This window comes from Pezoporus occidentalis, unplaced genomic scaffold (genome assembly GCF_034315485.1).
Source record: "Pezoporus occidentalis ecotype Australia unplaced genomic scaffold, CSIRO_AGI_Poc_V1 ctg95, whole genome shotgun sequence".
NCBI classification, from domain to species: domain Eukaryota; kingdom Metazoa; phylum Chordata; class Aves; order Psittaciformes; family Psittacidae; genus Pezoporus; species Pezoporus occidentalis.
In genome coordinates, this window is record NW_026916315.1 from 1,811,546 (window position 1) to 1,834,557 (window position 23,012).

The following is a 23,012-nucleotide window of genomic DNA, read 5'->3' on the forward strand; positions in this document are numbered from 1 at the left end:
GGTTGGGAACAGACACAAATATACCATACGCCTGGTATGAATTTCTCTATTTCTTCAACACTACTGGAAGAAATCACGTCCCTGTGATTTGTTAGAGCTGACAAATAAAACCATTTCACTTTCCCACAGAAATTGCTCTCAGAATTTTCTATGAATAAGGTTCTTCCTTTCCTGTGAAAAACTGCGACCAGCACTCTCCTTAGCCTAAAGGAAAGAAACCTGGCCATGGCCAAAGTACAAAATGCTGACATCTCTTGCAGACTTTTGATGAAGAAAGTGAGTACTTTTCACCAGAAGATAAGCACTTCCATACGCTAAAAATATTTGTGGGAGCTTTTACCTTCCCCCTGCCAAGGAGAAAGCCTTCCCCTTTCCCCTCCCAATTAATACCAATAGCAAAACCAAAGTTCTGTGGCATTCTCTTAACAGCCCAGCTGATACCCAAGTCAGAGGAGACAGACTTGGTTAAGTGAGGTTTGTCTTTGATGAAAGAGCAATTCCTTGTGTTCTCTGTTTCCTAACAGAGATGGACTCAGAGACTGTATATCTCAATGATTGCCGAGTTGCTGTGATTGTGGAGGGATTGCGTTTGGTCACTTTACAGCTCCCTCCAGGTCTGTGTGGCTTTTTCAGCTGCTGAGAAATAATTAGGTTTGGGAAACTGAGCCTAGACTTCCTGAATTGTAGCAGTGGGTGTCTAAACGCTACTCATGAATTCTTGACAGCATTCTACAAATACTCTACCTTGCATGAACCACAAGACTTAACTGAGACACCATTCAATCTGCTCTGCTATGTCTGATTTGCATTCAGATTTTCTGTGCTCTGTTTGTTTCTCATGAACACAACGGAGTAGTCAGTGTGCGTCCCAGGGTGGTGTACTGGAAGCTGTATTTTGAAGCCTGTGATTTAGAAAAGGCCAGTAAAAAGCCTTTTGATCTCTGGCCTCAGATTAGATGTGTTTTGCTTTGATAAAGGGTACCTATTTTTTTTGTGTGTGTGTATTTTCACTTTTTGTTATTTAAAATTAAACTTAGCTGTGGCTGAATAGACTTACTTTATACCTGGTAGAAATGTCACTCTCCTGTATTGCAGGTACAAAGATGAAGCCGTATAGTAGCTTAGCAATAACTCTATGCTTCCAGAGAAATGCAACTGTGATTTACCAGTTAGTAAACCTTGAAAGTTCTCAGTATAATAAAACACTGTGGTTTTGTTGTTGTGGGAGTGGCCTTTTAGAGGATATGAACTCCAGGGCTGACTGTTTCTCATGGCAGTACCATAACCCCTGCAGGTCATCACCTGGATAGTCCCAGCCCAGTTAGCAGGGATTACACACCGCCATCTCCCAGTGTGGTATATAATATTCACTATATATCATATATTATATTAATAGGTAGAGCTATCTACACTTACTATGTATTACATAGTCTAAGAAATTATACGCAATCTAAATAGATTATGAAAGTGTAAATAGGTACTGGAGTAAACATATTAAAGTGGAAATAAAGATAAGCATAAAGAGATATACACAAGTGTAGCTAGGTATGTATGTAAATGTGTGTATGTCTAAATACTGTGTATTATGAGTGGAAATGGATAATTTATATATATAAACCATATATGTTCAAACCATACACATATGTGTAAATAGATACATAAATGTAAATGTCTATGATATATAACATTTTCAAAATGCAAAGAAACCCTGTTTATAGAAAGGCTTTAAACACCCAATGACCCTTCTAAATAACTACTGAAGACAGAAAAGAGTTTACAAAAGCTGCCCCTTTCCCCTTCTCTTTTTCCATTTTTCCATGCTGTTTTAGGGCCGATTTCTCCAGATGGGGACTTTCTTCCGCAGGGCCACGCACGTGCGGTGGAAGCTGCTGCCATGGCATAAGGATATTCCAAACCCCCTGATTTTGATTCTGCAATGGTTTAAATCCCAATTTGGGGCTCCTGAAAAAGCCAAATCCTCCTGGTTTTATGCAACAGAAAACAAAAAACTCACACCTCCTTTTCATGAACAAAACCAAAAGTCAGAAATTTCTATGCTGTAGATATGCAGTAGAAGAACCCCCCCAGCTGAATATTTTTTTCAACAGCAAAATATTTATGCTTCTCTTCAATTTTTATGTTATGGAAAAGCAAACAAAGAAACCCAAAAGAACCCCACTGCTGGGGTGCAACTCTGCCAGTCTGAGAGGCACCACTGGGAGTTATCTGATGTGGGTCAGCTAGCTGGAGTGGATTATACATTGCAATTAATACAGGTTAGCTTTCTGCTGTGGATTATTCTGAATGGGCTCTGTGGTTAGATCATCCCCATGTATGACCCCTCCATGCAGATTTTACCCGCTTACCCACCCCCTGTGTGTGTTGCTCCAAATGCTGTCCCCCCAAACATATCCCCACACCATATCCCCTTCCTCACACCAGTCCCCTTCTGGCTCCTTGTGAGTTCATTTTTTCATGTGAGTTCTTTCTTCATGAGTTTCTCCCCTGCCCCCATCTCACATCCCCCATAACCCCTCTGCATCCAGACCCCAGATGCTTCCTTGCACCCCACTGTTTGCACATTGCCCACCCCACTCTCTCTCCTCCTACGTTTTAGAGCTGGAAACAGTGCTGGCCACGCAGGGGTATGTTAGCTCCAGCTGAGCAGCACTTGCACTCCACCAAGAGCTGTTCTGCTCCTTGCAGCAAAGTGCAACTGCACCGCTCACTGCCAGGAGCAGCAAGGAGTGCAGAGCTATGCTCTTGGACAAAGGTGGAACATCCAGGGCTCTGTGGTCACTTGCTAAGGACACCTACTATACCAACGTGCCTCTGCTTTCCTTGGTCCATGGGCAACTATTTTGCATGCTGTTAAGTAACATCATATAGCGTCTCTTCTCCATGAGACAAGCTCTGCATGGGAAGTATTGCCTGACAGAGGTGAGAAAAAGTGCAAACGCCACCACAAAGCCCAACGATCAGCAGTGTACCATTCATCTGCAGATCTACCACTTGCCTCTGGTCTGCCTGGACCCACTGTTTCCAGCTGAATGTAGCTGCCCCTCGCACACACAGTGCTTCAGCCTCTTCCCTCCTGCCTTCATCCTGTTGCCTGTGCTGCCTTTTTTCCCCATTTCATCTCTTGCCAGCATCTGCTGTCTCACTGCTGTCACTCCCACAACCACTATGCCCCATGCAGATGGATATAGCAAGCCTGGAGGAAGGAAACTTGTTCCCCAGGTTCCCTGCGCTGGTTCTCCTGCCCAGGTAATGGGGTGGGATATGCAGGCAGGAACTACCCCCAGATTTTCAAAGCACTCAAATTCAAAGGCCGGGAATGCTCGAGCCACTGAGAGGCTCCCGATACAGAGGCAGCGAACGTTACTGCCTGGCTGCGAGGGTGATAAGGGCCCCAGGAAGCCGCAGTTATCCTCTCGGGAGGGCACAAACAGCAGAGCGTGGCCGTGGCTCGGAAATAATCGTTGAGGTGGTGCTGCCGCCCGGCGACAGAAAGGCGGTACTGCAGCCGAACCACGGCGGCACAGAGCGGCGCCACCACTGCGCTCGCAGCTGCCGCCCGGTGACACAAGCGCGGCGCTGCAGCACCAGCTGCACGCATGCGCAGTAACGCACACTGCAGCGCTCGCTGCTGCCGCCCGGCGGTCAAAACGCGCTCCTGCATCCCGCGTCCACCCCGGTAACGGCAGTGTGCTCGTTGTGCCTCCCGCTGAGGGGACACCGCCAGCGCCCCGCTTGCGCGCCGCCGCCGCAGCGCGATTCTGCGGCCCGACCTCCGCGCACTGCCCCTGGCCCCTCTGGCGTGCCACCAGCGTCCGCCGCATGCGCGGGAGCAGTACGGCGGCGTGGTGGGCGCGCGTGCCCTGCAGCTCCCTCCAGCAGCGGCACCTTCCTTGCAGCCTGCCCCCGAGCACCCAAGGCCTGGCGTGAAGGCGGGGAGCTGGCCTTCGATGCGCCTCCAGCAGCCCCTGTGCAAGGAGCGTCTTCCGGCAGGGGCGATCTGCGGTAATAATTGTCGCTGCTGCTGCTTTCTCTCTGCCAGAGAGGTGGGATTGTCAATCTTTTCCCCTGGGGATGCCCATGGTTGCAGCCGCCTCAGGCTTGCCTGGGCTGTCAGAGCCCGGCCTCTTGCTCTCCTTGCGGTGTGGTACCAATGCGGGACAGGCGGAGCACGGACTGGCTCCAACCACACTCGGCTTCTACACCACAGATGCTAAGCAAGAGCTATTGAAAGAGTGTTTCATGACAGTGTCCGTTCCTGGTGCAAGACATTTAGTATCTCAAATGTTGTGCTTTACTTCTATGGCTGAGTTTCAAGTACCAGGCAACTACAGAATAACCATTTTGTATTTAACCTCTGAAAGCATATGCAGCCCCTATCACCCCCAAAAAAAAGGAAAAAGACCCCAACAGAGAGACCCAAGCCAAACTTCATCCCATTACTGCCCTTCCCCTCCTTCTAACAGACTTTAGCAGAGCAATTTTAAACCAATGATCTTTCATTTACATGTTACAAAATTCATCTCGTTTTCTGGATAGCACTCAACCTCCCCCAGAATCAACTGCTTCCATATAATGCCATCTTGCCTACTGATTCCACCCATTTGCACAGAATGACACACTTCTATACAACATGCAGCACCTGGAAAAAGCACCTCCACTGCAATGTTCACTTTCCTCTGAGCAGCCCCACTTGACTGAGCACAAAAGATCAACATGATGTTCCAAAATATAGTTCCAATACTAAAGGCAGCTCTTTTTCCAAACATGTAAAAACAGAATTCATAGATCAGGCAATGGTATTTGAGACACATTTCATACAGTTGGCTTTTAATAAAAGTATTCCAGTACTTCCTTGATTATGCTTTAGAACCAAAGTGTTTATATTTCTTCTTAGTGTTCCTTAGACAAAGAAAAAAAAAATTTACAGTGATACGAAAATGCCCTAAATCTGGAATTCTTTTCTACTGTAGTTCTGATCCAAGTAAACATCACATTTTATAAAAGAATTACCTTTATTAACCTTACTTGAATTCTCCCCTCCTTCTTTTCTCCGCATAGCAAGTAAACAATAATGTTATCCCCTAACATACCTGGAAGAATATCTCATAATGGAAAGTTACCTCTTTGTAGTCTAAAAATCCTGATTAGCAAACAATTTTGACAATTTGCATGCATCTACAAGATAATCCAAAAGGGCTGACTATATGTAGCTGTTGCTGAAATAGTTAATATTCCAAGAAAGTGATGATTAAATCAGAACTGGACAGAAAAATCCTCAAGAGTCGCTAAGTAAAAGACAGCATATACAAATCTCAAAAGTTCTATGCATTTTATTGATTTCTGAGTTCTCCAGGTCTTGAACAATGGTATTTACAGGCTGAATTGGTCTAGTCTTGAAACTACTAGGAACTGTTTGTATACCTATTATGCTAGTTAACCAATAATATAGAAAACAATGCATATGGTGAAATGCTGGCTACATTAAATCTAATTGTTCCCCAATTAACTTTAATGAGATGAGATTTCTTTAAGCAAAGGAACTCTTAAAGCAAGAATTGTCATACCAGGTAATTATGCTAGTCTTGCCAATAGCCTGAAAAACACCAGTAGCAGCATTTTGCATTTAAAGAATAAACAAGGAAAATTTGTTTAAGGGATCTTTCTAGAAAATAATACTATCATTCAGCAACATATTGTAACCATGTGATTCTACTTGATGTAGGAAGTGCATGCTGGCACAAGGTAACTGAATCTATCATTACAATTTATGTTGCACATGTAACTGGTGATATTTAGGCAATAATTCTTAATTACTAATATATTAAGCACAAATGCTTCTGTCTTGTAACTGGCCAATGCTTCCATTCCACAAAGCTGTGGTTGCTTGAGTTTAATCACTGAAGTAATTGAAAGAGAAGATGGATGCAAAGACTGCAACAGCAGCTGCTATTACCACACCTAAAATAACAAAGGAAATGTATTCAGTGAGTGGCAAAATCCACAGTCAGGACAAGCTAGGGTGTGGAGAGCAGGGTCAAGGTGAATGACAAGAGGAGAAACAGCCACCCCAAAAACCCTGTTTTATCACTGCTTAGCCTATATCTAAAGCTACCATGTCAGATAATTGAATTATAAAAGTTCCACATTACATTTCTAGTCAGAGCAGGATCCTTCCACCTGTAAGTATGCTCACAGCATACTTCTGTAGTACCTTGGCTGTGTCCTGGCCCATCAAAATAATGCACTGACCCTGCACTACTGCTTAGTTCTAGGAATCAGACTAGAAAAAAATAACAAAAAATTTAAGCTTGAAGAAACAAAAGATATGAAGTTTTTTCTTTAAAACTACATTTACCCCACCTCTTTGTAGCACAACATTTTCCTATTAACATGCTTGTTACTGATGCAGTTGAGAAGATGACACACACAAAAAAAAAAGCCCCTGATTACATTTACTGCTACTCCTCCTTAATCTTCCAGTTAGCATGTTCTAAGACTTAATAGAAAAGCAAAGATACTGCTTTGTTGACCAAAGTGTAACTGTCCTTTAAAAAAGAAAAAATACCAATAAAACCTCCTCAAATAGAACTGTACTAAGTGCAGGCAGATATATGAGAGCTGGACCAAAGAGCACCAATGGAGAAACTGTATCTGAAAGAAGACTGTGACTGGTGTTCCCTGAATTACCAAGGCTGACAATTAGCACTCAAGCCCATAGGTACTTGTCAGCTTCAGATGAAGATTAGCGAGTCACTAGCTGATTTATGGATGCTTACTTGACAAAACCATTCAACTGTCTTGAATTTGGTTGTTTGATATTTTTTAAGCATGAAATTAGGAAAGTGGTGGCTCTCCAAAAAAGAAATAAAGCTATATGAGCCTTTTGTATTAATTTGAAGGCTGAACAAATGCAAACACGGCTTTTGTTCCAACAGCTAACTCTGTTTTTTTTTCTGCCCAGAAACACGCTGCAACTACAATACTGATGTGGGGACTCATTTTAGAAAAGTATTGTATTAATCTCACTTGTTTGCTAATAATGCTGTAGAAAGTAACAGTACAGAAGGCACCCATTATTGTTTTGGGTTGCCGTAGCAGAAATTAGGGAAGTAACATACCCATATTTTGCTGAAGTTTCAAGAGCAGTGTTGCTTTTGTCAGTTGTTTCTGTTGTGTTTCATCCATGTTGTCAGTAACCGGACAAATACGAACTGCACAAAAAGCAAATGAAGTAGTAAATACCAGTTCAAAAACTAACAGTTGTGTTCCACAGTTGAATTAATACAAAAGGTCAAGAACTCCGGATCAACTTTATAAAATACATTTATGGTAAACAGCTTATTGCAGTAGAAATCATACAGTAGGAACAGCATAGTACTAAACTATTCTGTATGTCTGGAAGAGTAAAAATACAGAGAAAAATACATTTGGGCATGAGTCCCTTCCTTTTCCAAAACTCATCTTCCACATCCTACTTCCAGAGTAACATATCCAACCCCCTTTACATAACTTAGGGAGAATTTGACTACTCTGGGAGGGAACCACCAAAACGAACCAGGCCTTGCCGAGGAACCAGCAGCTCAGCTGACTCACAGGTGGCAGCACCAGGAGGGCCAGCAGCAGATTTAAACTGGTGATTGTCAGCCACTAATGGTCATTTGTAACAGGTGTTTTTTTCCAGACGAAATTATCAAATGCCTCTCAAGCCCATTCATCATATATATATATATATATATAGTTTCATCTTATTTTTTCTGTGCGGAGGAAAAAACACCCTCATCTGTTTAAAATATGAGCAGAAATCTTCAACTAAAGTAAAGGAATTATTAATTATTGCAAGATAGCTTTAACTAGCACATTAAGAGCACCGCATTCTCTCCAAACTACAATAGAGTTTTCAATTCCCTAAAATAACATTCCACTTTTAGAAAAGCTGACCACATTTCTTGGGTCACCTTTGAAGTCTAGATCCAGCAGTTTCTTTCTGCTTTAGTTTTGTTGAGCAAGTAGGATAATTTGTGCCCTCAGACTTAAAGTTTCTTTGCACCTTCGTAAGAACTGGTGCACTTTTCTGAAGATGACTTTTGAAGCTGCACATCAAGTCAGCAGTGCTTCCTTGCTCAGGGAGGGAAAAAAAAAAAGAAAAGAGGAAAAAGAAAGGAACATCCTAAAGCTACTTTGTTACCAAAGGCATTTATACCATTATGTTACGGAAGATTTGCATGTGAAGCAGCTGTAGTATAAATCACACAAAGAATTTTCAAAAGCAGATGCTTTCTAGTGCCAATTAGATGAATTCTTAATTTTTCATTAATTCTTCAATTTGCGAACAAAGATGACGAAGTGTTTACCACTACTGAATCATAGAATAGTTAGGGTTGGAAAGGACCTCAAGATCATGTGGTTCCAACCCCCCTGCCATGGGCAGGGACACCTCACACTAAACCATCTCAGCCAAGGCTTCATCCAACCTGGCCTTGAACACTGCCAGGGATGGAGCATTCACAGCCTCCCTGGGCAACCCATTCCAGTGCCTCACCACCCTAACAGGAAAGAATTTCTTCCTTGTATTCAATCTAAACTTCCCCTGTTTAAGTTTTAACCCATTACCCCTTGTCCTGTCACTACAGCCCCTAATGAAGAGTCCCTCCCCAGCATCCCTACAGGCCCCCTTCAGATACTGGAAGGCTGCTGTGAGGTCTCCACACAGCCTTCTCTTCTCCAGGCTGAACAGCCCCAACTTTCTCAGCCTGTCTTCATATGGGAGGTGCTCCAGTCCCCTGATCATCCTCATGGCCCTTCTCTGGACTTCTCCGCAGGGCTGCTCTGAATCTCTCCTTTGCCCAACCTGTAGCTGTGCCTGGGATTGCTCTGACCCAGGTGCAGGACCTTGCACTTGGCATGGTTAAACTTCATGAGGTTGGCTTCAGCCCACCTCACAGGCATGTCAAGGTCCCTCTCGATGGCATTCCTTCCCTCCAGCGTATCAACTGAACCACACAGCTTGGTGTCATCGGCAAACTAGCTGAGGGCGCACTCTTACTTACGTTTATCCACTCACAGTATTTAACATATCACCCTCACCTCCTGCACCAAGGAGGCGCAGGGATTTAGTAGAGGCAATCGTAAAAGCAAAGCCTTCAATTGCTTATAGAAAAGCACTAAACACCTTGAAACTACACTGTTTGGGCTATTTATATCTTTCAATTATAAATAGGTCAGTTTTATGTTCTATTTTCCATGTACCAATTTTAAAGCATGACCCAGTAGTGACCTCACTGGAGCGCTGTATTAAGAAACAAAAGAATAAAACTACAGGAGACAGCAGCAGAGGCTGGACTAAGTAAGCACATAAACCTGACCTTCTCAAAATACCTTTATTTTGCACATTTTGACTAAAAACTGTGTAAAAAATAAATCTTTGCTATACTGATTATAACCTGCTCTTCTCAAGTGCATATTTCAAAGAGCAACAACAAAAAAAGGAATTATTTCAAAAGCCTGCTGTTCTGGTATTTTAAACAATTATTTTTATCAACAAATCTTCCCCCGAATTTCACTATGGATAACATTTCCAGTTAATTGAAGGTTGGTGCCTAAGACCACAGAAATCATGATACAAAGAAAGGCTGTTGTCAAAATTCACCACAAGCCCATTTTTACACCATTACTAGGTATTAATTATATTAATAAAGATAAAACTAAGCTTCGAGACACAACAAATGCTACACAAATTGGAATGATGCACTGAAAAAGCCTTTACACAAGGGAAACCCCCAAACTCACATTGTGTCACAAGAACATTTCTACAGCAATACTTAGACACTTCATACCAAAGTGCCAACAAAAAAATCCAATTGAAAAATTAATGTTTTTTCTTACAACACAGAACACTTTTCTTACACAGTTACGAAGTCTCATTTCTAAAACAGCTTTTCTGGAATTAATAAAAGTGTATCAATAACTTGTTATTTTAATAAACCACAAGTTAATGATGCCGTAATAATTATCATAATTGAACAGTGCTGTGCTGATAGTATTATTACTATCATCACTATAAGCAGAATCCATTCTATGGACATACTTTGTAGTTTACACTGGGACAACGGCAGTCCCATTTTTTCCCCAAATCGTTTTTGTATGCTTTTACCTCTCCTCTGCTTTGCACTTGACTTAATTTGCCCTTTTATTCCACACACACCTACCTCTCTAACCAACAAGCCACAAGAACACAGAAGCACATTTTGCTGACATAATTTTACATGTATTACTGGCATCAAATCTTTGTGATGCATCACTGTAAGTCTAATCTTTTTTTTCCTAGCTTCAGATCATACATCCTTGTATCAGCAATAAAGCTAAATTGAATCATCTTCTCCCTCCCAATCTTATCTCTGCTGCTGAAACATTAATTTCCCTGAGTTACACTAATTCCTTAAAGCTCAATAATAATTAGCTTTAAGATTATTAAAGTTACTCTTACAATTCAAGACAGATTTTTATTGGCCTTCTTGTTTTTCTTGAGGTTCTTGAGCTACGTTCATCTTTCACTTTTCAGGATAATGAATCAGATTAATAGCTAACAGGTTTAGTTAAAGCCAGGGGAAAATTGATTAATTCAGAAAGATGTAAGAATTTACGGTTAGCTCTGAAATCAAGAAACTCAAAACCCCAACTAAACAAGTAGGTCAAGAAAAGTATCAGTAATCACAGTTCACCCTACAAAGCAAGCTCATGGCTACATTTCTCATTTTTTGCCCCTAAATATCAACATCAAAAAGTGATCACAGTTCTCATCTGAGAATGTGCTATTTTTTCTTTTAAATTATAAAACTGTAACTGCTGCTCATATTCATGCTGATGGGATTAAAAAAAAAGGCAGAGATCTCTTCCGTAAGATCACAGGAAGTATTATTAGATGCTTTTCAATTACAGATTTGACTCCTAAATTGAAATCAAAGTCGGGGTGGGGGTGGGGGGAAGCGCAACAGGAAATTATATAAACAAATAATCAGGAAAAGGAAGTCAGTAACTAGATTATACCAAAATATCTGTATTAAAGGAATATAAAAGTCTCATAATCAGGATATAAACTTATAAAACATTCACTAGAAAAATAAAAGCGCTCTCAATTTTCTTTCCAGTTCTGGTGAATCACAAAAGTTCAGTTTGGGGCATTTGACACATAAATTAAAATACTCAGAAGAAAGAATGGTACTTTGCATTTTTGAAAAAGTTTTAGCATGAGAACTTTCTGAAAAACGTATCAGACTATACGTATTTTTTGCTAATAGCACTTTTAAAGTATTTTTTTAATTATACAGTGGAAAAACAGTAGAATTGACTAAAGCACACAACTTCTAACTTACTCTAAGTAGTGTAAGATTTACTCAGCTTTAAAAGCACTGAACTACTGAAAAAGTAACAGAATACAAAGCTTTACTGTTTTTTTTTTTACAGTTTACTTGCCAATATAGAAACACTTCTTAACTCATGTGCAGAATAAAGTGAACAAACCTTGTTTAAACCTTGTTCATGTATCTAACTGCAGTTCATGAGCTGAAACCATGGCTGGACAGATAATACAGTGAAAGAAAAATATCCAAGAGGAGAAAGAGAGGTCTCTTAGAAGCCAATCATAGAAACTACAAGAAACCTTGCCATTTTTCACAAATATATTTAAACTGTAATTTGAAAGATCGTAAGATTGATAGAAACCTTTAGAGCTTCATATGAAGTAAGCAAATTTTAAGCATGTCCGTATCTGGATAAATCTGGCCTATGTCATTAGTCAACATTTCATAATTCATGATGCAGTTTGTCCTGGTTCTCAGGTACTGTATTTACCTGTGTTAGTTTCCTCTGCTATATGGATATCTTCAGCTTGCACAGATTGATCCAACATTTCAACAAAACGTTCCTGAATTTCTCCAATAGCTTCCTCACCAAACCTATAATCACTGAGCATCACACAGGATCCAGCAACAGGGACAAACAGTCTTTGAGGTAAGACATGATATTCCCTCTCAAAATCTAAAAGAAAAGGGAAAAAATACCATCCAAATAAAAGCTCAAGGTTTCATGTTTCATGCATGGCTTGTTTGGTTGTTACTGTTTTAAGAAAATTCGGGTGTTATTACATTGATTTATGTTCTTACATTAGTGTCCCTAGAAATACCTGAGAGACCTTTGAAACAGACCATAAAATGTTAAATAGGCCTTTGCTTTTTAAGTTTAGAGCAACTAGCAAGAGAAGTCTGGGAAAGGCTGCAGATAAAACTGTACACGGAACAACATACAAGTTCAACACCATAAAGGACTGCAAATTTTTGGCTGCTATATGATATACTTAAAGCCATAAAGTACAGGTGCCACCTAAAGAGGAAACTGAAAACTGCACGGAACTGGAAAGTACAAATTATGCAGTTTGGATAAAGTTGGCTAACACAAACCAAACCATGTTATCCTAAACTAAATAATAATTCTGACCAGGAATAATTTTTCCTTCCACAATCAATCTGTTTTGAGTTCTATTTTTTTCTAAAAATCTCTACAAAAATAGTATCTTTTAACAGGCCTTCCTTTAAGTAAGATTTTCAAATTTTTATTTCAATTAACTAGTAATATTTGGTTTAAAACCAAACAACAACAACCCCCCCCCCCCCCCCCAAAAACAATAGGAAGGTAACTTGATACTATTACACTAAATAAAAGAAGTTTAAAGAATCACCTAGCATGAGCTAGGAGATCCAGTCTCAGTATATACTGCCTTAGTTTTTAGCATAATCACAAGAGGAAGTTTTATTTTCATTAGATCAATTTGGATTGCATTTTTGCCACTGCATGGTGCTCTGTTACATTCAAGTTAATGCAATACAGTATTCCCAGTGCTGAAATAAGATCTATTTAAATAAAAGACACAAAGCCTGTAAAATAATACTTGATGAAAAGCAGTAAGTTCAGGGAGCAGAGATGACACAAGCTTTGTAGTCGTATAGCTAGTAAAAAAAAAACAACTTAAGGATACTTGTTCACATCATAGTCACCATATTTAATTCAATGGAGATGAACAGTACTGAACTTTAGAGCTCATGTTCACTAGCAGTTGTAACATAGGTAATATGAAAACATGGAAGGCTATGTCCAACTGGTTCTTTTGATCCTGCCAAGTTTTAGTATACTTCAATATTAATAGGAATACCATACAGTGCTAAAAAAATAAAATTTAAAATGCACAAGTTACAGTTAGAATTTCAGTGACAGGAGTTTCAACATGAATTAAAAAAAATAAATAAAATCCAAGCAGTGAGAAAGACACAGAAATTGCATTTTGTGGTCATGAGATCTGAATACAAAGTTAGTGTGAAAGCTGCGGTGCCAAAGAACATATCTGAACTTGACTGAAATTCTCCAGATTTAAGAAAAAGTCAAGGCTGACAAACAGGAATTGTGCCATGTGCTTGTTATACTGAGACTTCAGTATACCAGCAGAATTTTCTGCAACAACCAAAATTCACTTGTTGTTGCAGTGAACTGGGTGGCTGTTGGGCTTTTGTTTGGTAGGGTATTTTAGTTTGTTTGTTTGGGTTTTATAATTCATACCTTTTTTGTGAGGTCCTTCATTTATAATCAGATCTTCAAATAGTATTTCACACCGATCACTCAAGGTGTTTATTATGTCTCTTTTCAAAGCCTATAAGGACAAAACTAAAACATCAGTAATACAACCATGTTGAAAGAATAGTTTTTCCCAGAAAATAAAAACTCTAAACAGAATTTTTAAAAGTCCAATAAAGAGGAAGCCAACATCAAAAGAATTAAAATAAGAAAAAAAAGGGAAAGCTGAGAAATTTTTTAGTATTGTTAGGATAAGAACTGGCAACTTCTAAGCATTGCCATTAAAATCAAACAAAAATAATCACAAGGCATTGACTCAATAAGGGGGGAAATCACTGAAAAAGTAAATATTTTCCCTTCCACATAGAAAAATATATTCTGTCATCTTTTTTTTAAGAAAATTCTTCAAAGCCTGATCACTTCAACAGTTTGGGCAAAGTTTCACTAGAGAACAGCCTTAGGAGACAGGAGACATATCTGCTAGAAATGAAAAAGGAACCTAATCCGCCACATTGCACACAGATGACTTCTAAAACAATCCCTGAGTTCAAGGGGGTGAACATTTTGACCTCAGTTTAGACCACATCATTTTGGCAAAGAAAAAAACATATGATAAATTTAATGTATTTCAGAAAAATGTTTCTGATGAACTAATAACCTTTTCACTACCTGAATAGCTTCTTTAACTTTTGGCTTGTTGTTATGTGTGTAGGCTCTGCATTTCACAGCACCTTTGAGATTTATGGAACCACTGCAGACCTGGACTGTAGCTGTTGATCTACGACTTGAACCCTGGGACTGAAAAATAAACATGTTTCAGCTTTATTTTGTTACCAAGGTACATGCAGCAGAAGTAGCAAAAAACAAACCTAAGAAATTAATAGCATAGAATCATGGAATGGTTAGGGTTGGAAAGGACCTTAAGATCATCTAGTTTCAACACTCTAGACTACATCACCAAAAGCCCCGTCCAACCTGTCCTTGAACACTGCCAGGGATGGAGCATTTACCACTTCTTTGGGAAAGCTGTTTCAGTGCCTCATCAGCCTCACAGTAAAGAACTTCTTCCTTGTATCTAACCTGAACTTCCCCTATTTAAGTTTAAACCCATTACTTGTCCTATCACTACAGTCCCTGAGGAAGAGTCCCTCCCTGGCATTCTTTAGGTCAGCTTCAGATATTGGAAGGCTGCTAGCATATCTTAATATGTTTACACCTAATTTGTTTTCCCTTATAATTTGTAATTTTTTTTTCTTGTTAGGTAAGACTGAAAATATTTCTTCTTGTCCATCAGGGAAAATTTATCTACTTTTCCAGTCATTCAATAACTTGCAATTTAAATACTTGTGTCTTTTAAGACTTCAAAAACTGTCCAGGCAAGTGGCTCGTGGCTTATATTAGCATTGCAATCTAGAAATCTTTTTAAGATTATCTTTTTATAAACAATGAAGTTTGTGTCTTTACTATATAGTCAACATAACCTATGGTATCCCGAGAGCCACCCCATCAGTCAGTACTAAATAACAAATGTGGTCACATTTACAACTGTGTCAAACTGTTGCCTAGAAATAGTTAACCTAATTACCAAAACAAGAAGTGTGTTGTATGAAGCACTCTAAAACAAAACCTGGAAACAGAAGAATGCATAACTTCCATGTGAACTGCATAAATTACTTCTGCCAAAATAAAAAGCTTTCCTTTCACTGAGGCAATCAGCCATTGGAACAATGTAACAAAAGAAGCTGAGATACTCATCAAATACTTAAAATGGCATTTTAGACATTTCTGAAAGTTTTTCCTAAACATAACTTTAGAGAATCCAGGAACTACCTGAAAAAAATGGGATAGCCTGCGCTGTGCAAGCAGCCTACAAAAACAGTGTCTAGACACATGTGGACCTTAGGACTTAGATGGGGACACCTAATTAAGGGTTCAAGTCATCATAAGCTATGGTAGAGAGGAAACTCCTGACAGACCTAACAGCTCCAGATTATGATTCAGTTTACAAGATCTGTATGTTAATCCAGAACTAGTGATGGAACTTCAGACAAAAGCATCCAAGTAAATGTCCATAGCTAGTCATGGCAAGTTGAAGAGAGTAATTCTGTACTTCAGAATGATGAAAAGTCACCTTAAAATTAATGTATGCAGGAATCCTACTATTAAATTAATTAGTTTGCAGGACTTCATTTCTATAACCAGTTTTTCAAATTTCCCTTGCAGTTGTACTGTACAATTCTCACACAACATGATTATCACACAAGAATTTCTAAAGACACAAAATATGCACATCAGTCCACAATGAGTTCCAGCGTCAGCATCCATGGGAGAAAACCAAAGTCTTAGGATTAAGTAAGCTGTATTTCTAGACAGTAACTCAGAATGTTATTTTATTTTTTTATTCTATTTTAGAAGTTAACAGCAAGCCTATACTTTACAAACCTCTAAATCCTTACCAGCTGTGTCAGAACTTTGACATCAGAAAACTGAGAGCTGGACTGAGTATTTCCTCTTGACTTTTTCTGAGGGGAAAAAAATTCATTATGTCATTAAGCAGGAAAAATAAATAAAATCTCCCTGAATCAAAGTCTCCTTACTATGGTATAAAACGTGCATTTGTTTGTAGCTTTTAAGAGAGAAAAAGGCACACAGAAAACAGCCATGAGAAGATAGTTACAAAACTAAAAGGAGAGATGAATGCATCAGGTAAACAAGGTGCTTCCACTGCTTCTTACACATTTAGACATACACAGCTCTTAGAAATCTCATCACCTGTATTCATACCTTACTCATGTTTTTTAATTAGGAGACAGCACATAGAAAAATTTTTAGTCGGACTTCACATGTAATTATTGTGTTCATATTGCCAGAGGAGGAAGAGGCAATCTGCAGCAATGAAGATGGGAACACAAGCAGTCCTGGGTATTAGTTACCTGAAATAGGCCAATTAGGTCAATAAATATTTGTCCTGGGTTCAGCAGTAGCAGTCATTTTTCTCCTTCTTAGTAGCTGGTGCAGTGCTGTGGTTTTGACTTTCGGCCTGGGAACAGCACTGATCACACAGATGTTTTTAGTTGTTGCTCAGTAATGTTTGGTCTGACCAGGAACTTTCTGAGTCTCATGCTCTGCCAGGGAGGAGGGGAAGCCAGGAGGAAGAAGAGACAGGACACCTGACCCAAGCTAGCTAAAGACGTATTCCATACCACAACACGTCATGCCAAGTATACAAACCGGGGGCAGTTACCCGGAAGGGCTAGATCACTGCTCAGGTCAGGCTGGGTATTGGTCAGCAGGTGGTGAGCGGTGGTATTCTCTTCCCTTATTTCCCTTATCATTACTGTTATTGGTGGCAGCAGTAGCGGTTTTGTGTTATACCTTAGTTACTGGACTGCTCTTATCTCAACCCGTGGCAGTTACATTCTTTCAATTCTCTTCCCCATCTCTCCGGGAGTGGTGGGAGGAAGTGGAGGGAGAGAGCGAGCGGCTATATGGTTCTGGGTTGCCAGCTGGGCTTAAACCATGGCAATATTGTGCAGAAGATGACTTTAGCACACTAACTACCTATCTATTAGAGTTCAATTCCTCATTGTTTGGTACTCACCTGCCCTTCCAGTAGTTCTGCATCATCGTCTTTAACTTGTCCATTGATCAGAAAAACACTGTCTTCTATCTGTTTCGCCCATCGATTTAACCCATTCTTTTAAAAAAAGTGAAAACACAAAACTCTTTCAAAGAGGAAACAAAATTTAACAAAAATTGGATAGGATCATGCTGAAAATGATAGAAATACATGTTTCAACAGCTGCTCTGAGAGTTTTAAAGTGTCTAAAAAATCTGTCTATATATTTTTCCAAAGGTAAATCTTAAAACCAACATATTCAGAACCTATCCATCAAGAAACAGGCATTTCAAAATACTGAAGTGACCTGATTTTTTTAGAAGAGGTATCCAGCCTATGGAAAGTGAGTTCATACTAAAAGTGCCTGATAACCCTGTTATGCTTGGATGCAAGCTTTTACTAAGTGAAGCAGAAGAGACTTCAGTTGGAATACTCATGGCAATTGCTAAACAATTCTGAGCAAAGGAAAACTTCCAAAACTAAGTACAGCAGAAGAAAAGCTATCCACATTTTTATACTATGAATGCTTCATAGTAACTTCAGAAGAGTAACTGCCAAACATTCTCTGCTGATTAGTCCTACTCCTCTACTCACCCTATTAAAATCTCTCATCTAATTTTCAACAGAAAAAGTAGTGCAGATACCAACTACGAAACTGGTGCAGCCAGTCACTTACCTTGATATTCTTTTCCAAGTCATGGTTTGGTGAAGTAGCAAGAAGTGGAATGTGAATATTAACATTTACTGTGCAGTCCAAAGCTAACCAGGAAGCAGATAAAGCACTCTGATATTTCCAATCTGCTGGTTTACCTGAACTCTAAGAATAGAAAAAAAAAATAGAACATCTATAAAAACCACTGTATAACTCAAATGGAGATTTTATTTTTTTTTTTAACAATATTTGTCATGCATTAGAAGCTGTATATGACATACAGGACGACTAACTTGCCTTTGGATCTTGTACATCATAGGTTCGGCAAACTACTCTTTGCTACTTAAAGAAAAAGACCCAGTGAAAAGCAATAAACAGAGTAAAAGCAATTCACTAACAACTAACTTTGTCTTTACTTCTTTGTTGCGCTAATTTATGCTCTGAAGAAAGTTATCATATTAGTGTAAAAAGTGGAAAAACCTTTGACTGTAAACTCCAACTACCATAGTGATGTCCCATCTCTTACAAATATATTAAGATCAATACTTATTCACATGGAAAAACACCTCTCTAAGGAAAAACCTTGCTTGCTCTCCTTATATTATCTTATTATCAACAGACCCAGCATTCTTCTGCAGCACGAGTAGAGATCCCACATGCCTGTTACTTCCCCACTTACATGTATCATTGGTTATTGCAAGCTCAAGCAGCTATACAGTATTTTAGATGTTTTCTTCACTTTATGCAAATCAAAACTGTCTGGGGAAGGCATAATTTGATACTACCACAGAGACAAACTTAACAGTAAGAAATTATGGAAAGTTTGCAAGGATAAAAAGGTCAATAGTCTTACTCATGGCTAATCAGAAAACTTCACGATTTTAATATACTTACTTATGCCTATCTGAACTCAAACAACTTCCTTCTCCTAATTTAGCATTTATACAGAAAAGAATTTGGGAGTAGCAGTCTCCATCAATAAAGCCTGCTCATAAAGGATACTTTTTCGTAGCAGAACAGATCTGAAGAGCTGCTCTTTCTGAGACTTCCTCCTCAGGAGGTTTCCAGAGCCTTCTTTTAGTCAAAGACTTTTCCACTGAAAAGATTAGCTACAGATGAAAAAAGTACAGATTTTCATAAAAATAATGTGTCATGCATATAATAGACTTGTACTAAAGTTCTAAGTCCAAGCGATAACATAATTATGTATAAATGGGAAATACAGCTTATAGGTCATCAAAATGTCATGGTAAAAGATGATTCTACAAAGATTCATAGGCAACTACTCCAAAGTGAGTTGCCTGTGAAATCTTAATCAGCTTCCTTATAATCCAAACCAAGCAACACACATTCACATATTTACCCTGTATGCATTTCTCCTTACGTAATATTACAGCTTTATGCCTATCAGCTGAGTATCAGAAAAGACAGCTGTGCTAAATAGCTACTAATTTAAATAATTCAGTAATCACTGATCACCTGAACACAGCTCACCTTTTTCTGTTGACTGCTAGCTTCAGTAATCACAACTAAGATGCAATTGCACTGCACTGCCAAAACTGAATCTTGGACCTTAGCCTTCACAACCTACTCATGTTTAAATTACTTATATGTCATTTTCATAAATACACATGATAACTACAGAACAGAAACTAAACATGGCACTAGATGCCCCAGTACTATAACAAAAACATGTTTTAAGTCTATCAGGCAGTAGCATGTTCTGAGTAGTTTTTAAATATAACTGTAACACACATAAGTCAAAGAACACTAGTTCTATACAAGATAATGTTTTTAAAAGGATTGGCTATTTTCAGTACTGCAAACTTCTCTAATCTGAACAACTTATTCAGAAAAAAAGCAATAAAAGATAACATTACTAAAACTGTGCCACAAGGATTTTGTTTAATATAAACCCTGAAGATGTTTTCCTTAAGCCAGAATGCTTGCTTTCAGTAAATACAGCAAGATTTGCTGTTACAGTAACAAACATCACAAGAAACAGAAAGTTAGCAAACACTGTACTGTGGTACAGTTCTGTAGGACAGTGATTTCTGAGTTTTCTGCCTCAAAACCATACATCAAGCCAGAATATTTGTGCTTTTAGAAATAAAGCAACGAAATAGTCATATATACTCGAGTAAATGATAGAAAATTACTCAGCTACACACCTAAAGATATTCCCGGTTTTCCACCAGGAAGTCTACTTACCTTGCGCAAAGCATTTTGACTATCTTTTGACAGTTCTGGGCTTGTAATAATAAATACACCGAGAACTAATAAGCCTCCAGGAAGCATTCTAGAAACCTTAAAAATAAAAATGAACATTTGTTAATAGGAGTCGGAGATCTAGCAACCATGTAACTTCATATATATAAAATTTCTAATGAAATAGGTAAGCATTGAGAGCAGAAATGAAATAAGCAAAGCTGATTTTCATTTGTAGGTTCCTCCAAAATGTAGGAACACATGCCACAAATTTTTTCTTCCTTCAGTCCTATCAAGTCTCTGCTTCATAATAAACTTTGAAAACAATACAGGTATTCTGGTTTCAAATATCTGTGTCTAGGATGGTTAGGCACTTTCAGAAAAAAGCCTGAGATTACATACGTAATGAGATAGTTTTTGTCCATCTTACTTCCCTTGTGTTCCTCCCACCCCCTTCATCAACTCATAACTGTGCTACCTGACTGGCATGTGTAGTTATCCATTCTTCATCAATGGATGCCAGTTTTGAAGGACTGAGATCTTCCTTCTGCTCTTCTTTCGGAGGCGTTCGAACAGCCTGAATTACGTAGTCCTTTTGCATGGAACACTTTCATAAACATCAATATAAACAAATATACCATGAGGTTGATATAAAGTAAGAAAATACTGCATAATAACAATATGGGTTGCTTTACACTAGGTATTTTTTACACAGTATAGTAATCTGTTACTAAAGTAATTCCTTCATTTTTTTTTTTTTTTGCCTTAAATCCTTGTTTACTGGTAAGTTTTATCTTTTCTGTGTGTCCTATCTTTCACAAAACTCTTTTAAAAGACTTGAGTAGTTAGTTGACACTGGAAAACCTTTACAGAAGTCACTTCTGGTCATATTACCACCCTCCTGCATTATACAAGGTCAATGTGATGTTAGTAGACTTATCCCAAATGATTAAGTCCAAGGGGGGTTTCTCCTATTAATAGGAATGAATGGAACAGACTTCAAATATTACACACTTACCTGCCCTATTAGCAGGCCAGTGACATAAGGCTGTACTTTAGTGCTGAGGTTTGAAAGATACTGACCAATAGCTTCCTCAACAAAGTAAGTTCTACCCATTGCTGCAGGTTTAAGACCAAGTTCTGTAGTTTCAACCTACAAAGCAAATAATGTACAAAGTCAAAGAAAGTATGCACATGGTTACATGAAAATAAGAGTCTCACACAAAGATTCTGAATAGATTAATAGTTTTATCTGTCAACAAAGGTTAGTCAAGTAGCTTTATTATCTGCAAGCTTGGATTTTTTTTTAAATGGAAAGCATAACTCTATACTAAAGGAAGAAGTATGTGGCTCTTATTTGAAGGAAAACTATTTTAAATACCTGCCACTGGAATGATATGGCAAGTTGTGCAACTAAATGCTAGAAAAACACAGAATTGTTTAGCTTGGAAAAGATCCTTAATGACCAAGTCCGTCAAATCCATAAACCTAACACCGAACCATGTCCCTAAGTGCTACATCCACACTTCTTTTAAATACCTCCAGGGATGGTGACTCCACCAGTTCCTTGGGCAGCCTGTTCCAGTGCTTGACAACCATTCTGGTAAAAAAAATTTTCCTAACATCCAGCCTAAACCTCCCCTGGTGCAACCTGAGGCCATTTACCCTTGTCCTGTTGATTGCTACTTGGAGAAAAGGCCAACCCTCACCTCATTAAAACCTCCTTTCAGGTAGCTGTAAAGAGTGATAAGGTCCCCCCAAGCCTCCTTTTCTCCAGGCTATACAACTCCAGTTCCCTCAGCTGCCTTTCGTAAGACTTGTACTCCAGACCTTTCACCAGCCTCACTATCTTTCTTTGGACACATTCCAGCACCTCAGGGTCTTTCTTCCAGGGAAGGCCCCAAAGCCAAACACAGTATTTGAGGTGCAGAGTATCTCCAAGCAACAATTTCTTGCTGAGTCATGTTTGATCTGAAGTCAGAATGTAGAGTCCATTTTTCTATTTGCATTCCTCTTTGAAGGACTTGCTAAATTCCACACTTGTACTTAATTATGCCATGCTCAATTTTCATTCCAATTCTTAAGGCATTAAAAGTACAGCATCTGTGGACTACCCAAAAGGCCATCTTTACAGCTCCTCTCAGCAGCCATATGAACCCAGGATACAGGGACCGCTATAGACATTGCTCCCTTCCATGCAGGCCTATTTCAAAAACTGCTTCATGCACTGCGGACTTTCACAAGGAAAATTAACTATAAAAAAATCTGAAGCCAAAGAGTGAGCAAGCAAAAGGCATGCCGAATCTCCACAAAGGTGTCTGATGGAGAAAGTTGCGCAAGGGATGGCTGAGCTGAAGCTCTCGAGCCGCGAGAGGAGGAAGGCTGTCACCCACCTCACCTCAGCCCACACAACCGGGCCAAAAGGCCCTCTGCACCCTCGCCTGCACCGGAGCCAGGCACACAGCTCGGCGGCCGTTCCCGCACAGCTGCCCCCGCGCTTCCCACACTAGCCTGACAGGCGCGACCGCCTCCAGGTCCCCAGGCTCGACCGCCGCGGGCGCCTCCGCTGAGCGCTGAGGTGTCCAACGCTAGCGCTACCGGCAGGCGCCACTCGGCCTGGCGCGGGTGAATGACGTAACACAACCCAGACGGGAGCGCGGGAAAGGGGAGCGCGGAAATCGAGCTCAACGCCAGGGCAGCTATGCTTTGAATGGCAAAGCAGTAACACCTCCTTCTGCAAGTCCTGGACCCACAGCGCGCCTTAGAGGCGCGAGCAGCCTCAGGGCGAGCTTCGAGACGAAGCGTTCGGGACTCGTATCGATTTTAGCAGCTTTCTTTCGTACACCGACCCAAGGAGCTCCCTCCCCGGAAGCGTTCGTAGACGCGCCACTTCCT

The 23,012-nt window shown here is 39.6% G+C and overlaps 1 protein-coding gene across 1 annotated transcript; it reads right to left on the reverse strand.

Annotated features, from left to right (window-relative positions):
• Positions 1-4,831: 4,831 nt before the first annotated feature.
• ODR4 (odr-4 GPCR localization factor homolog) lies at positions 4,832-22,428 on the reverse strand. The gene is made up of 14 exons (XM_062606256.1): positions 21,657-22,428; positions 21,136-21,270; positions 20,596-20,724; positions 20,121-20,216; positions 18,912-19,018; positions 18,207-18,243; positions 17,934-18,074; positions 17,240-17,335; positions 16,095-16,160; positions 14,308-14,436; positions 13,624-13,714; positions 11,869-12,054; positions 7,140-7,232; positions 4,832-5,979 (listed from the first exon to the last, which is right to left on the reverse strand). Exons 1-14 carry the CDS (start codon positions 21,714-21,716, stop codon positions 5,912-5,914), a joined length of 1,434 nt encoding a protein of 477 aa, XP_062462240.1. The 5' UTR covers positions 21,717-22,428; the 3' UTR covers positions 4,832-5,911.
• Between the last annotated feature and the right edge of the window lie 584 nt (positions 22,429-23,012).